Source organism: Portunus trituberculatus, chromosome 20, assembly GCF_017591435.1.
Source record: "Portunus trituberculatus isolate SZX2019 chromosome 20, ASM1759143v1, whole genome shotgun sequence".
Taxonomy (NCBI): Eukaryota; Metazoa; Arthropoda; class Malacostraca; order Decapoda; family Portunidae; genus Portunus; species Portunus trituberculatus.
This window is the reverse complement of record NC_059274.1, coordinates 16,731,790-16,746,789: the sequence shown is the minus strand read 5'-3', so window position 1 is coordinate 16,746,789 and position 15,000 is coordinate 16,731,790. Positions and strand designations below refer to the sequence as shown.

Genomic DNA, 15,000 nt, shown 5'->3' with positions numbered 1-15,000 from the left:
TTTTCGTTCCCTAATCCTTCGCTTCTTTTTCCTTCCTTCTCTCCTTATCGTGTCTGTGCGTGCCTCATCCCTCTGTGGCCTCGCCTGGACTCCGTCACCCACAAACACTCAAGGCTCGGATATGCAGTCACGCCCATCAAGCGTACCCTCCTAATGGCCCCTCATATGGCGTGCTTTGCTCTTTACTGCCTGGGATCGAGGACATTTGCGTCTCTGTCTGGCCTTCAAAACTTTGTCCTATACCAACGGCGGTCTTTAAGTTCTTATATACAAATGCTTCTGTGCTTCACCTCCACTATTTCAAAAGGCTTTATCTAAATTCACACGAGTTTTAAATTTTTTTTTGACGGTTCTAGAGGCAGAGTGATAAGATTTATGCATTATTAACTGGTGAAACACTCTTGAAAATCCCGCTAGTCATCCCTGTAGCCTTGGAAAACAGTTGGGGTGATAAAGCGTTTCTGATTACAGGCCTTGATCCCTTCACTACCATGCTGCGTTTTCACATTCATTCTATTTGGCGATTTTATACAGCTTCAGAAACTTATGTAGGGATTGAAATAGTGAAGATTCTAGCCATTAATCTTCTGACCTCCATAGACCCTTCCTAATGAAAAATGAAATCGTCTAATCATATGAAAAAAATCAAGGTACAAATGTGTCTCAGTGCTGAAAGGATTAACGGTGTAACCAGTAACCAATTCCTGGAGGAGAGTTGGCTGTCTGAATGCTTAAACTGGATTACTGGATTTGATTCCCTCCGTATAAGTCCGTGAAAAGCTACTGGCCAGCGTCCCTTCACTTGGAAAAGAGAGAATATAAGACAGAAAATGTGAAGTTGACAGTTAAAGAGGAAAAGTGAAATGTCTCCAGAAAAGCGAGAGAATGTAACACAGAAAAAAGGAAGTTTAGGACAAACTATTACAAAGGGTGCTATGATTATCAGATTGTTTTTTACGCGCTGTTTCCAGTAATGCTGTGGAATGCTTGTTTAAATGCCTCTAGAATTATGAAACACAAAAATTTTAACATTTCCAAAGTTTTGTGCTCCTGCATGAGAATTGTTTTTCCAGAGGTTACACGGCAAGTATTCTATTAGTCACTGTTTTGTGTTATGTAATACTTGTTTGATCCCTCCAGTACTGGGTCAAAATTTTTACCTTGAGATTTGTGCACGATTAGACAATTTTATTGAGATTAGGAAGGGTCTATGGAGGTCAGGAGATTAATGGCCACAGTCTTCATTATTTCAATCCCCCACATGAGTTTCTAAAGCTGTATAAAGTCATTAAATAGCAAGTAGAATGAATATAGAAACGCGTCATGGTACTGGAGGGGTTAACCACAAACAGAACCTCATTAACATGGACTGAAGACCTATATTCCCAAATGCTTTTACAATCGCAAGACTTGTTCTCAAAGGCTACAAGTGATTAAATAGATCTTCATGTACTATACTAAATAATATTGTGCAAGCTTTGTTTAACTCTTACTAGAATCATGAAAACACTCTTGAAAAACCCTTATAACTTAAATTTGTAATAAACAGTGAAGATGTGACACACTCATGGATGAGGATGATACATGAAGATAGAAAGGCATGATTCGCACAGAGACTAGCAGGTGTAAGCATGGCGACTCCCAGCGGCTACCCTTATTTTCAACTATTCTTATGCAAACCCCGCCTGTTGTGGTGCGGGGAACCAGAGGCGTCTTTGACAAGCGGCACGCACTGCAGCAAACATAAGTAACGCTACCACTGCTCTCGCCGCCCCGCCTGGCCTGTAATTCACCGCACGCAGCTAATGTCCACACGAGACTTGGAAAAAAACAACAAAACTCATTGGAAACTGCCACACGCGCGGGCGAGGTAATGTAACCGGCGGTAGTGGAAATGGTAGCGGTGGAGGAGGAGGATGGTGTTGATGACAGTGAGTGGTGGAGAGAATGTTGGATAAGGAGGTAGCGGTGGTGGAAAGGTTGGTGCAGAGGGTTTGAAAATGGATATGTGTAATGCAAGAGGTGGTGATGGTGGTGGAGATGGAGATAGTAGTGGCATTAGTTGTAGTGGTGAAGGGAGTGGTGTTAGTGGTGGTGGTGGTGGTGGTGAGTGAAGTAGATATATGTAAGCAGAAGGTGTTGGGAGAGATAGAAGTGGAGGTGGTGGTGAGGGTGAAAAGAAGTGGAGATGGAAGGTTGGAGATAACATTGGAGGTTGTGGAGGGTGTTGGTGGAGGAGGATTAAGATAAAGGAGATGACTGAAGTGGCGGCTTGTAGTGTAGTGATGGAGAGAGAGAGAGAGAGAGAGAGAGAGAGAGAGAGAGAGAGAGAGAGAGAGAGAGAGAGAGAGAGAGAGAGAGAGAGAGAGAGAGAGAGAGATAGCGGACAAGAGCTCACTACAAAAGATAGCGCCACATAACTTAATTAATCTTTGAGTGCCCGACAGACAGCCAGCATTACAGGAAATGACAGGAGAGGAAGCTTAGCAGTGCCATACAGCTTATTACTCGACTGGCACTTTCCTCTACTGTCTCGTAGCGGGAAGGAGGGTGGGGAGGGAGGGTCGAGGGTTGGCACAGTGGCACTTTATGAAGCATTAGGCGTCACACTCACGAAGATGAAAATTCTGAAAAACCATCGTGGTCTTAAGATTTACGATGAGAGTTGGAGCGGAAATACTCTCTCTCTCTCTCTCTCTCTCTCTCTCTCTCTCTCTCTGTGGGTGTGTGTTCTGGCACTTCTCCTCCTTTCCTCTGCCACTTTCAATATCATCTCCTCATCCTCTCCTCCTATACCTGCCACTTCCAATACTTGCTCGTCCTCTTCTTCTCCCTTCCTGCCATTCCCAATATCTGGCCTCCTGCTCCCCTCCCAGCCCCGCGCCGCCTCTCTTTCGAGTACACAGTTTACTAGAGAAATGATATCGCTTCCTAAGTGGAGTGGCTGCGCTCCGATGAATATTTGACAAGCTTACAACTGAATACTAACTTCCACTGTTTGGTTTCATGTTCCTATCCCTCTCTCTCTCTCTCTCTCTCTCTCTCTCTCTCTCTCTCTCTCTCTCTCTCTCTCTGTGTGTGTATGTGTCTGTCTGTCTGTCTGTATGTATGTCTGTCTTTCTGTCTGTCTGTCTGTCTGTCTCTCTCTCTATCTATCTATCTGTTTATCTATCTATGTCTCTCTCTCTCTCTCTCTCTCTCTCTCTCTCTCTCTCTCTCTCTCTCTCTCTCTCTCTCTCTCGTATTTTCCGTTCTATCTTCTTATTTCCTTATTCTCTTTTCCCTTTCTTCACATCTCACTATCTTCCCCCTCTATTTCTCCTCATCCTATTTTCTCTTCCCGTTTTTCTTCTTTCTACATTCTCCTTCCGCTTTCCCAGAACAATTCCCTCTTCACACTCCACCCTGTCCCCTCTTCTCGCCTGTCCGTTCTTCCCGCCCCACCCTCTCCTCTCCTCCCGGCTTATCTGCTTAGGAAAAGTCTCAAGTATTTTATCTGTAAAAGAAACCGAGTTATTTCTCTTTATCCAAAAAGGTGAAGGAAGTAAATAAATAAACTTCGCTCAGGAAATGGTGTAATATGTATATGCTAAATGTGGTAACAGTAGTAGTAGTAGTAGTAGTAGTAGTAGTAGTAGTAGTAGTAGTAGTAGTAGTAGTAGTAGTAGTAGTAGTAGTAGTAGTAGTAGTAGTAGTAGTAGTAGTAGTAGTATCGATGGTGGTTGTATACCGTAATAGTAGTGGTAGTAGTAGTAGTAGTAGTAGTAATAGTAGTAGTAGTAGTAGTAGTAGTAGTAGTAGTAGTAGTAATAGTAGTAGTAGTAGTAGTAGTAGTAATAAGTGTGTGTGTGTGTGTGTGTGTGTGTGTGTGTGTGTGTGTGTGTGTGTGTGTGTGTGTGTGTGTGTGTGCCAGGGAGCGTTGCCCAACTCACTAGATGAACCTGACCTAAAATGACCATACGAAAGATATTCAACAAACTAACCTAAGCTGCCCTGGCGCCTCCCACACCTTGGCCTGAATGTCGAGGTGGCGAGGTGACGGAATGCCGCTAAGGGAAGTGATGTGTCGTGAGTCGGTGTCATCTTCACTGCGTCACTAAGCCTTGTAAAAACTGAGCCACGCGTTTTCTGTCCATTCGCCGCCTGTCCACGTGTGTCAGGGGAGCAGCGGGAGGGGAAATGGTGCTGTGAAATATAAGCCTCCAGCTGTTAGGTGTTTTACGTGCTGCACTTCCACTCTATCAGAAAAAAAGAACACACCTACAACATACCAAGTTAAACGAGTCTCCGTGAGTTGTTTTTCCTCACGCGTTTTCGCCTTTAAAGTTTTACCCGCTTCTGTTTACACTCCGCTCTAAAAAAACTATCAAGCTTTTCCGACTCATTTTCACAGCATAAGAAAACCAGACCGAGGAATGACGGTAAAAAATGGCTTCTTTTTATGAAGTCTTCGATAGTTACTCGTAATGGAGACACGAAACTAAGGCAGGTAAGGTTTTTGTGCAAGTTTTTATTCGTTTTTACTCATGAAACGTTTAGTCTTGGTCATGTTAGTGGTGGTGGGTCGGGAGGGATGGAAGGGGCAGGTGGTGGTACTCTTGTCTCGCCACACGCTTCTAGTTTGGGCATAGTTATATATGTTTCTTTGAGTTCATATATCGTGTTGCTGATTGTTTAGTGCACCGAGGCTTGTACACTTTACAGGACTAGTGTTCGGGATATGTTGTTGATAGAAGGGAGGTTTTTTGCAAGGCCTGGTGTTGGTGTTCATGTTGTTAGGAATTTGCTGTGACTCATGTTGATTAAATGTTGTTGGAGACTTTCACATGTTATAGCGAAGTACGACGTATGGAAGTGAATGAGTTTACTTTCTATTCCCTTGTTTATTTTATTTTCAAACAACACATGATGAGTAAAAAGTATAGAATTATAACATCTAAATCTGTGGTTAAAACATTACTTCGTTGTTATTTTACTATTTGAATGAATGAGTTTACTTTCTATTTTCTTGTTTATTTTTTTCTAACGATTTTTAACGCGCCTCCTTCACACGTCGACAAGATAAGTATACAGTCGTAACTGTTAATCTTTCTAACATTTTTTTCGTGCGCTTCCTTCACACGTCGATAAAAAGAAGGACAGAATTGTAACTGTTTATTTTTTCTAACAATTTTCAGCGAGCCTCCATCACGCGTCGATAAAAAAATTAGTATAGAATCATAACTGTTTATTTTTTCTAACACTTCTTAGAGAACCTCCTTCACACATCGATGAAAAGAATAAAATCGTAACTGTTTATTTTTCTAACAATCTCTAACGCGCCTCCATGACACGTTGATAAAAAAATAGTATACAATCATAACTGTTTATTTTTTCTAACAATTCTTAAACCTCTTCACACATCGATAAAAATGATTGAATCGTAACTGTTTATTTTTTCTAACAATTTTCAGCGAGCTTCCTCCACGCCTCGATAAAAAAAAAGTATAGAATTATATGAAAATCTCAGGCTAATACATTACTTCGTTGTTATTTAATCATTTTTCAGATTTCCGACGCGTACCACAGGCAGGCAACACTTCTGCTTTAAGGGGCCTAGATGGTCAGTCCTATTTCTGGACGCTTAAACGGTTGGCCCCGCTTATGGTGGCGCATGATTGTTTAAGTGACGCCTTTAGAAAGACTCGCTGTCCCGCCCACAGAGCTCCACCGTACAAAGACACGGATGACAGGAACCAGAGTCTAAAAAGGGGTGGGGCATACTAAAAATGATATAGGAAAAATTCTTAGGGTCAGTAAACCAATAGGATAATAGAATAATGGTTGATACAGTTAGATAGGAAGGCACTGGGTCTCAAATATAATGGTTGGTGAATGGAATAAGTTAGCAAGCAGGTTGTTAGTGATACAGGCAAAAATATCAGGATCAGTGAGCAAATAGGATAATAGAATAATGGGTTCAAGCTTGATACAATTAGATAGGAAAGTACTGGGTCTTAAATATAATGGTGGATGAATGGGATAAGTTAGTAAGAAGGTTGTTAGTGATATAGGCAAACGTCTCAGGGTCAGTAAACAAATAGGATAACAGAATAATGGGTTCAAGCTTGATACAATTAGATAGGAAGGCACTAGGTCTTAAATATAATGGTTGGTGAATGGAATAACTTAGTAAGCAAGTTGTTAGTGATATAGGCAAAAGTTTCAGGGATAGTAAACAAATAGGATAATAGAATAATGGGTTCAGGCTTGATACAATTAGGTAGGAAGGCATTGGGTCTTAAATATAGTGGATGGTGAATGGAATAGGTTAGTAAGCAGGTTGAAAGTGGCAAGTCATTAGAGAGCTTTAATGTACTGGAGAAATTCATGGATGAGGATGACGGAGATATGAATAGACATGTTTCTCGAAAGGACTACCACGTGATGAGTTCTTGCAACTTTCATGATAGTTCTGCGCTCATATGTGTGATTTGTTCAGCCACCCGCCAGAGCCTTAATCTCTTCAGTACCAGGACGCGATTCCGTATTCTGCTTACTATTTGGTGATTTTATACAGCTTCAGGAACATTTGTTGGGATTAGAATAGTAAAGACCCTGACCATTAATATTTTGACCTTCACATATTTGTTTCTAATGTCAATAAAATGGTCCAATCAAGGAAAAATGCGTCTCAGTATTGAAGGGCTTCAGAAACATATGCTGGGATTAGAAGAGTAAAGAATCCGGCCATTAATCTTTTGACCTCCATAGACCCTTCCTAATGTAAATCAAATCGTCTAAACATACACAAAATCAAGGTAAAAATGTGTCCCGGTATTGAAGGGATTAAAAACGACCATTTGCAGGACACTCAGACTACGAAATGAGCAATGACCACTTGAGCGCCGCGAAAGGTGACGAACATTGCCGCAAAGTTCCCGTTCCGTCACAATTTGTAGGTGTGAAAAAAGATCATCACACCGCCGCTCTCTCACCCTCATCTTTCTCTTCCTCGTGTTTATCATAAATTCCTTCTATGGCCGCCACTCGCCGCCACTCGCCTCCACGCGGGTAAACAAACGTATCTTGCTCATCCTCTCTCTCTCTCTCTCTCCCCCTTTTTTTCACACACCTCTCTCTCCCTCCCTGCTTCCCTCCACCTATCTCTCCCTCTCTGCTTCCCTCCACTATCTCTCCCTGTTTCTCTCTACCTATCTCTCCCTGCTTCTCTCCACCTTTCTCTCCCTGCTTCTCTCCAACATCTCTCCCTTCCTGCTTCCCTCCACCAATCTCACCTTGCTTCCCTCCAACCATCTCTCTCTCTCTCTCTTCCCTCCACCAATCTCACCCTGTTTCCCTCCCCCTCTCTCTCTCTCTCTCTGCTTCTCTCCAACATCTCTCCCTACCTGCTTCCCTCTACCTATCTCTCCTTGCTTCTCTCCACTTATCTCTCTCTCTCTCTCTCTCTCTCTCTCTCTCTCTCTCTCTCTCTCTCTCTCTCTCTCTCCTGGGTTTCCGTGTGTAATATTGCGTATGAGCTCTGCCGTGGGACTCCTGAAGGCTGAACAGGCTGACCACACAGGCTGATCTGGAGAGGCTGGCCTGATGTTGACCTGTGGGGCTGAACAGACTGATGCAAACACTGAACTTACAATTTGACCCCGATGTAATGACCCGACTGGCTGTTTATCCGTCACTCTCCCTGACTTACTGATATGATTCTCTCTCTCTCTCTCTCTCTCTTTCTCTCTGCAGGTGGTTGCCGCGTAAGGTGCTCTGTGATGCCATCCTGCACGGCTGTCACGGCGACCCCTAATGAAGGAGGTAAGCGAGCCAAGCACCCCTCCCTCCTGACACACACACACACACACACACACACACACACACACACACTCCTCTTAAGTACTACAATTATGCACTCGTGATCAAGTACCAGGTGACATGCATTATGATACTAATTTAACCCTTTGACGCGTTTTCATATTCATTCTGCTTACTATTTCGTGATTTTATACAACTTCAGAAACTCATGTGGGGGACTGAAATAGTGAAGACTCTGGCCATTAATCTTCTGACCTCCATGGACCCTTCCTAATGTCAATAAAATGGTCTAAACCTACACAAATCTCAAGGGGAAAAATATGGCCCAGTATTGAAGAGGTTAAGGACTTGCTCAGTACGTGCATGGAGAATAAAAGTAGAAGGGATTGCAGAAGGCCAGCTCACTTTCACGTCCCAACCGCTTTGATTCTTATTGTGGGCGTAGCTGAATTTAGTGCACAGACAGGCTGCCGTGGTACAGTGGAGCCATGCGTACTTTGGGGTACGAGGGGTCTCCAAGCGCACGGGTTCGAATCCTGTCAACGGTCCGAGAGTAAGTTAGACTTCCTCACTCGGGGCAATGGTTTCCTAGAGGGTGTGGTTTGAGATAGGAGGTACACCCAAAAAGTGTCCCCTTTAATCTATAAATTCCCGTGAAAATCCTACATGGTTTAGAAACAAATCCAGGTAATCATCTTTGTGGTCTTTGGAAATCGTCACAGTGAGAGAGCAAAGTGTTTCAGAGTAGGAGTCGTCACTTCACAAGAGAGGGGAAGAGGCACCACCCAACTTTTGTTTATTTTTTTCTTACCTTCGCCCTCAAAGCACCCTCAAGTGTTTACATTCTTCTCAAGGCTACGCTGCTCCTCCTCACTTTAAAGAATCCTCAGCAACACAAAAGAAGGAGGAAAAAAACAGTGAATTCTTTTGAAATCTTGAAGTAACGTAGTAGTGTGGAAAGTGAATGGGTGAGGAAAGTAATAGCACCTCCAAATATGACAAGGAAACACTAAAAAAATGAGTTAGGAGTAGGAAAAAAAAAATACAGCGAGCTTAGAGTTGAAAAAAAGAATGTATGTGTGTATATGTGTGTGTGTGTGTGTGTGTGTGTGTGTGTGTGTGTGTGTGTGTGTGTGTGTGTGTGTGTGTGTGTGTGTGTGTGTGTGTGTGTGTGTCCCTGATGTGTGCCTTGACCTGTTCTAAGCCTTGACCTTCACAGCTGACCTCGCTCACCAACCCTCTCCTCTCCCCTCTCCCCTCTCTCTGTCTCACCCTCTCCCTCCCTCTCTCCCTCTTTTCTCGCCCACGTGGTTTTACGTCTGTACTGTTATTTGCTGTGATTCTTTTGATTTGAGTGATGACATTTACTTATTTTTGCCTTTTTTCTCCCAGTCTCCTCGTGTCGCGATCTGATGTCACGATACGCAGATTGATAAGTAATGCAAGACGATCGCAACTCTTCCACTGCTGCTGTCGCCGCTAATATGCAAGAGAGAGAGAGAGAGAGAGAGAGAGAGAGAGAGAGAGAGAGAGAGAGAGAGAGAGAGAGAGAGAGAGAGAGAGTGTGTGTGTGTGTGTGTGTGTGAAGGTGGTGCCTCCTTTCACTCAGTCAATCAGTGAGAGAACATTCAATAGCATCTCTAGTGTATTATGAAACTCTTTGTTCTCTTACTATGACTAATATCAAAGGCCACGATGATGATTAACCGAGTGAGCAAGAGTTTCTGCAATTAATAATGTGGAAATGTTAATCTGCTACTAGATCGACTGGAGAGTAACGCTAAAACAAACAGACGATGAGGCTTTTAGAGACCTTTTACTGTGGTACATTATTTGATCAGAGAATGTGATTTTTAACCCATTTAGTACCATAGCGCATTTTCATATAATACTCTGCTTACTATCTGGTGCCTTTACACAGCTTCAGAAACTTGTGTGGGGATTGAAATAGTGAAGACTCTGGCCATTAATCTTCTGACCTCCATAGATCCTTCCTAATGTAAACAAAATCGTCTAATCGTGCACAAACTCATGGCAAAAATGCGTTCCAGTACTGAAGGGGTTTAAAATATGAAATAAATGACATCTTTTGAAATCTTTACCTCTTCAATCATCTCCTTCGCTTCGAGAGGATCTTTCAAACTCGTACTCAACATTCACATCAGCTCAATGTATAAACCTTGAGCAAAGAATTCGATATATTCAACAGTAAAGCAGCCAGTCCCTGAAGAACGTTGAGATGCTGAAAACTGAACTAAATGCGGCGGTGACTGAGCGATTGTTCCCTGCACTGAAAGAGGAAAGAGAAAGGTTTGTCTGATAACCTGATGTGAAAGCCTCGAGCAGCGCTGTGAGAGACGTGAAGCTCCTATTGAGTTGAATGGAGCAAATTGACCGTAATGACCCAGGCCTTTACTGAGTGAGAGAGAAAACGGATTACCTCTTCCACCCACGGGAGGAAAGGCTCTGAGGACTGACTCAGGCTCCAACGGTGCAATGCGGTGAAAAGACTCATCATAGGAAAACTAGAGAAAATAAAGGTATAATAAATGCAATGGAGTGTTTTACTGAGGGAGAAAAGCCAGATTGTCTCTATGAGGGAATTCTCAAACTGAATGAAGCTCTGAGGTGGCAAGGCGGTAAATAAAATACGGATGAAATAAGTAAACAAATAATGATAAAATAAAAAGTAAGTGTAATAATGATAATAACAATAACAATGATGATTAAAGAAAAGATAGTGAAAAGATAAACAATAGATATAGCACAAGCATCTAAAGGAAATAAAACGTGAGGAAGTGAATGGAATAGAAACGGATAATAGGAATAGTTGCAAAAATGAATGAATAAAAAGAAGAAAGGATGCCGATTAAAGCCATGTAATAAATCAAGGAAAAAGCAAACAAGAAGACAAATGAAAGCAAATGGGCTGCTTTTCAAATCAATGAAGTCTCTGTTGTGTCTAATGCAATCCCTCCGTTGAAAAGTAAGTCGTTCCTGGAGATTTCAGGAGTTAAGATAGACTAGTTTAATATGATCCCAGAGGACACCAGTGCTCGTATTCCCAAACACTTCTTTGCTTCACCTGTACTATTTCAAGAGGCTTTATCTAAATTTATAAGAGTTTTTGAGGTGCTTTTACGGTTTTAGAGGCAGAGTGACAGGATTTCTATATTATTAGCTGAAGAAATTCATGAAAACAAATGGGCTACCTTTCAAATTAATGAAGTCTTTGTTGTGTCTAATGCAATCCCTCCGTTGAAAAGTAAGTTATTTCTGGAGATTTCAGGAGTTAAGATAGACTAGTTTAATATGATCCAAGAAGACACCATAGCTCGTATTCTCAAACATTTTTGCGCTTCACCTCCACTATTTCTAAAGGCTTTATCAAAATTTATAAGAGTTTTTAAGGTGTTTTTACGGTTTTAAAGGTAGATAGACGAGATTTTTATATTATTAGCTGAAGAAACACTCTTGAAAACCCCGTTAGTCATCTCTGTGACCTTGGAAACTAGTCGTGGTGAGAGAGAAGAGCGTTTCTGAATATGCACCCAGGTTTGTAAATCTCAATAGAACCACGCCCACCACATAAGCTTCCTGCCTGACACCAAACAGCGCCTGGTCTTGTTCATTACCGGTAACATGTAGAACAAATGAAATGGTTGTCTTAGCGATTGTATTGCTCTCATATATACATGACTGCCACACTGAGCACTCCGCCATCATACTGTGCCAGGGAATTTTTGCCACATTATACAGCCACATCATCGCCACATACCACGCTAACATCACACTACACTGCCACATCGTGTCACTATACCACACTACCATGTCCTGCTACACTATACATCACCACAACTACTACACCCACACCACACTGCGACTCCCACACCCCACCACACTACACTGCAATGCTGCTCCCTCACCATTACGCTTACTTTGATAATCTAAGATGTGTTTATTTCTTTTATTTAACATTCAGTAACTTGTCACATTTATACTTCACTTGCAATCTCTCTCTCTCTCTCTCTCTCTCTCTCTCTCTCTCTCTCTCTCTCTCTCTCTCTCTCTCTCTCTCTCTCTCTCTCTCTCTCTCTCTCTCTCTCTCTCTCTCTCTCTCTCTCTCTCTCTCTCTCTCTCTCTCTCTCTCTCTCTCTCTCTCTCTCTCTCAGGTGTACTAGTCGCTCTCTTCTCTCTCTCTTAGGGTTCTCCTGCGGTCTCTCTACCGGTACCAGTCCAAAATCGAAGCTAACAGTATCCACCTCATCCACCACCTTCATCAAGGCCTCGCAGCTTAGTGGTGTGTGTGTGTGTGTGTGTGTGTGTCAGCTTAGTGATGTGTGCGTGTGCGTGCGTGTGTGTGTGTGTGTGTGTGTGTGTGTGTGTGTGTGTGTGTGTAATTCACCACGGTCGCCTGCTGGTCACCCAGCCAGTCTTCCCCATTACGGAGCGAGCTCAGAGCTCATAGACCGATTTTCGGGTAGGACTGAGACCACAACACACTCCGCACACCGGGAAAGCGAGGCCACAACTCCTCGAGTTACATCCCGTACCTATTTACTGCTAGGTGAACAAGGGCTACACATTAAGAGGCTTGCCCATTTGCCTCGCGGCGCCGGGACTCGAACCCGGCCCTCTCGATTGTGAGTCGAGCGTGCTAACCACTACTCTACGCGGTGTGTAATTCACTGTTTGATCTGCTGCAGTCTCTGACGAGACAGCCAGACGTTACCCTACGGAACGAGCTCAGAGCTCATTATTTCCGATCTTGAGATAGGTCTGAGACAAGGCACACACCACACACCGGGACAACAAGGTCACAACTCCTCGATTTACATCCCGTACCTACTCACTGCTAGGTGAACAGGGGCTACACGTGAAAGGAGACACACCCAAATATCTCCACCCGGCCGGGGAATTGAACCCCGGTCATCTGGCTTGTGAAGTCAGCGCTCTAACCACTGAGCTACCGGGCCGTGTGTGTGTGTGTGTGTGTGTGTGTGTGTGTGTGTGTGTGTGTGTGTGTGTGTGTGTGTGTGTGTGTGTGTGTGTGGCTGGTTTCCCTTTTGATCACCTCTGCTGCTTACTGACTCCCGTATGTCTCTCTCCGTTCAACAGGATTAAGCAACCTCGAGTACTTTCTATCAGCGGAAAAAAACAATGATGGTAGTTTCGTTAGCTTTTATTGTGGCAAAGAAAGCGGCTTCCCTGCCTCTCTCAGCACCTTCGACAGCCTCACGGCCCTCAAGATAGCAGACCAGATGGACGGTATCACAGGTAATGGATGCTCTGCCCTCCTCCTTGCACTCAAGCAGACAGTTTACTTTGTTGACAGAATTGCAAAAATGAAAAGTACTCGCACGTCCACCAGACAGTTTAGTTTTTACCTTTATTTTTTCATTGATTCTGGACAAGACCATGTAGGAAAAGAAAAAGAAAATAAAAAACCCTGCTGCTCCCAAGAAAGTTGAGGGATAAAAGAAAGTTTGCTAATTAGGTTTCAGAGGTGTCTTAGTCCTAGTACTTCTTATCTTTTGGTACTTCGTCGTAGGTAACTGAGGAAACAGAATCTGGCGGAGAGCTGCAAGTTTTTTTTTTTTTTTTCATGTAAGAGGTGAACCGGCCAAGAACATTAAAAAACTGCGTTGAAAAATGCCCACTGAAGTGTCGGTCCCAGAATACGATCAAAAGAATTAGGCAAATGTACAGGATAAATGTCTTAAAACAAAGCAACTCTTCGTCCGCCACTGTATTGACAGCGTATACTGCCGCAGACATCAACGACGTGGGCATATGGGTGGAAGTTTCTTCAGAGAATACCTTCTACAACACACAAAGTGTCGACAGCGCCAGAAGTGGAATCACCCTGGACACAGTGAGTGACTACCAATGACTCCCTTCGCTCTGTTCCACTTATCGTCTTTCCTTGCATTTCTTTCCTTCACTTTCAAATCTGAAATGCCGTGTGTCTCTCACTACGAGCACTTCAAAGAAAACAGAAACGATAAGCAGTGTTATGTGTGTGTGTGTGTGTGTGTGTGTGTGTGTGTGTGTGTGTGTGTGTGTGTGTTTCTCCTGTTGATAATGTGTAAAATCTTGTTCATCTGTTAAAAAAAAAAAACAATAAAGCAAACTTACAACTGGACTCTTTTGAGTATGTACGAGTTTAGTGGAGGTGGAGCGCAGAAGTGTTTCAAAATAGTTCTAATGCTCAGTCTGTCCCTTTTCCCGCAGACTGAGATGGGGACTTGCTATCGGTTGAAGCAGAACAATGTGTTAGCCACCGCCAACTGCGCTTTTATGGGAGGAACAGTCGCCTATGCCTGCGCTAAGTTCACCACGTCCATGTCTGGAAAGTGATGTGGAGTGCTGAGGAATGCTGAGGAGGCCTGTGGTGTGCTTTGGTATGCTGTGAAGTGATGTGGTGTGGTGTGGTGTGCTGTGATGAAATGTGGTGTGATGTGGTGTGCTGTGAAATGATGTGGTGTGGTGTGGTGTGCTGTGAAGTGATGTGGTGTGGTGTGGTGTATTGTTGTGTGATGTGGTGTGATGTGGTGTGTTGTTAGTGATGTTCTATAGAGTGCTGTACTGTGTAATGTGCTGTGCTGAGTATATCATAGGAAGCTGTGGAGTAGTGTGTGTGTGTGTGTGTGTGTGTGTGTGTGTGTGTGTGTGTGTGTGTGTGTGTGTGTGTGTGTGTGTGTGTGTGTGTGTGTGTGTGTGTGTCTTTAAGTATTGTCATCACATATGAGTGCACGCTTGCTACACATTCTACAGTCAGTACTCAACGTTCACACTCTAAATCTTTACCGTGTGTGTGTGTGTGTGTGTGTGTGTGTGTGTGTGTGTGTGTGTGTGTGTGTGTGTGTGTGTTTGAACGAGGAACGTGTGAGGGGATCTGAGCCTCCATCCGTTGTCTTTCTCATCTTCCTTGAGTGTTTCCTACAATTGCCTGAATCTCCACTTGCATTCCTTATATCACCTGATTGTGTTCTCACGCCAGCCGAATATTGTGTGGAGTGACTAAACCCTCACCAACCCGTGTTCTATTCCACTCGTATTCAGAAACGACTTCTCTTCTCACTACGACAATTTTCCAAGACCATAGATAACCTGGTTTTCAAGACACTTTCTCCTTTTAGTAAACTAAAAATCTTGCAAATATATCACCAGAACCATGAAAATATTCCTAAAAAC

At 43.2% G+C, this 15,000-nt stretch overlaps 1 protein-coding gene across 1 annotated transcript in view; it reads left to right on the top strand.

Moving 5' to 3' along the window:
• LOC123506584 overlaps nucleotides 1-15,000 on the top strand; it is a 23,715-nt gene that overhangs the window by 8,042 nt on the left and 673 nt on the right. The window contains exons 2-6 of the mRNA XM_045258800.1: nucleotides 7,738-7,806; nucleotides 12,008-12,103; nucleotides 12,922-13,080; nucleotides 13,578-13,678; nucleotides 14,038-15,000. The exon at nucleotides 14,038-15,000 is cut by the window's right edge and continues 673 nt beyond it. Coding sequence (XP_045114735.1) covers nucleotides 7,738-7,806; nucleotides 12,008-12,103; nucleotides 12,922-13,080; nucleotides 13,578-13,678; nucleotides 14,038-14,163 — 551 coding nt within the window. The 3' untranslated portion in view covers nucleotides 14,164-15,000. The remainder of the gene's footprint in view (nucleotides 1-7,737; nucleotides 7,807-12,007; nucleotides 12,104-12,921; nucleotides 13,081-13,577; nucleotides 13,679-14,037) is intronic.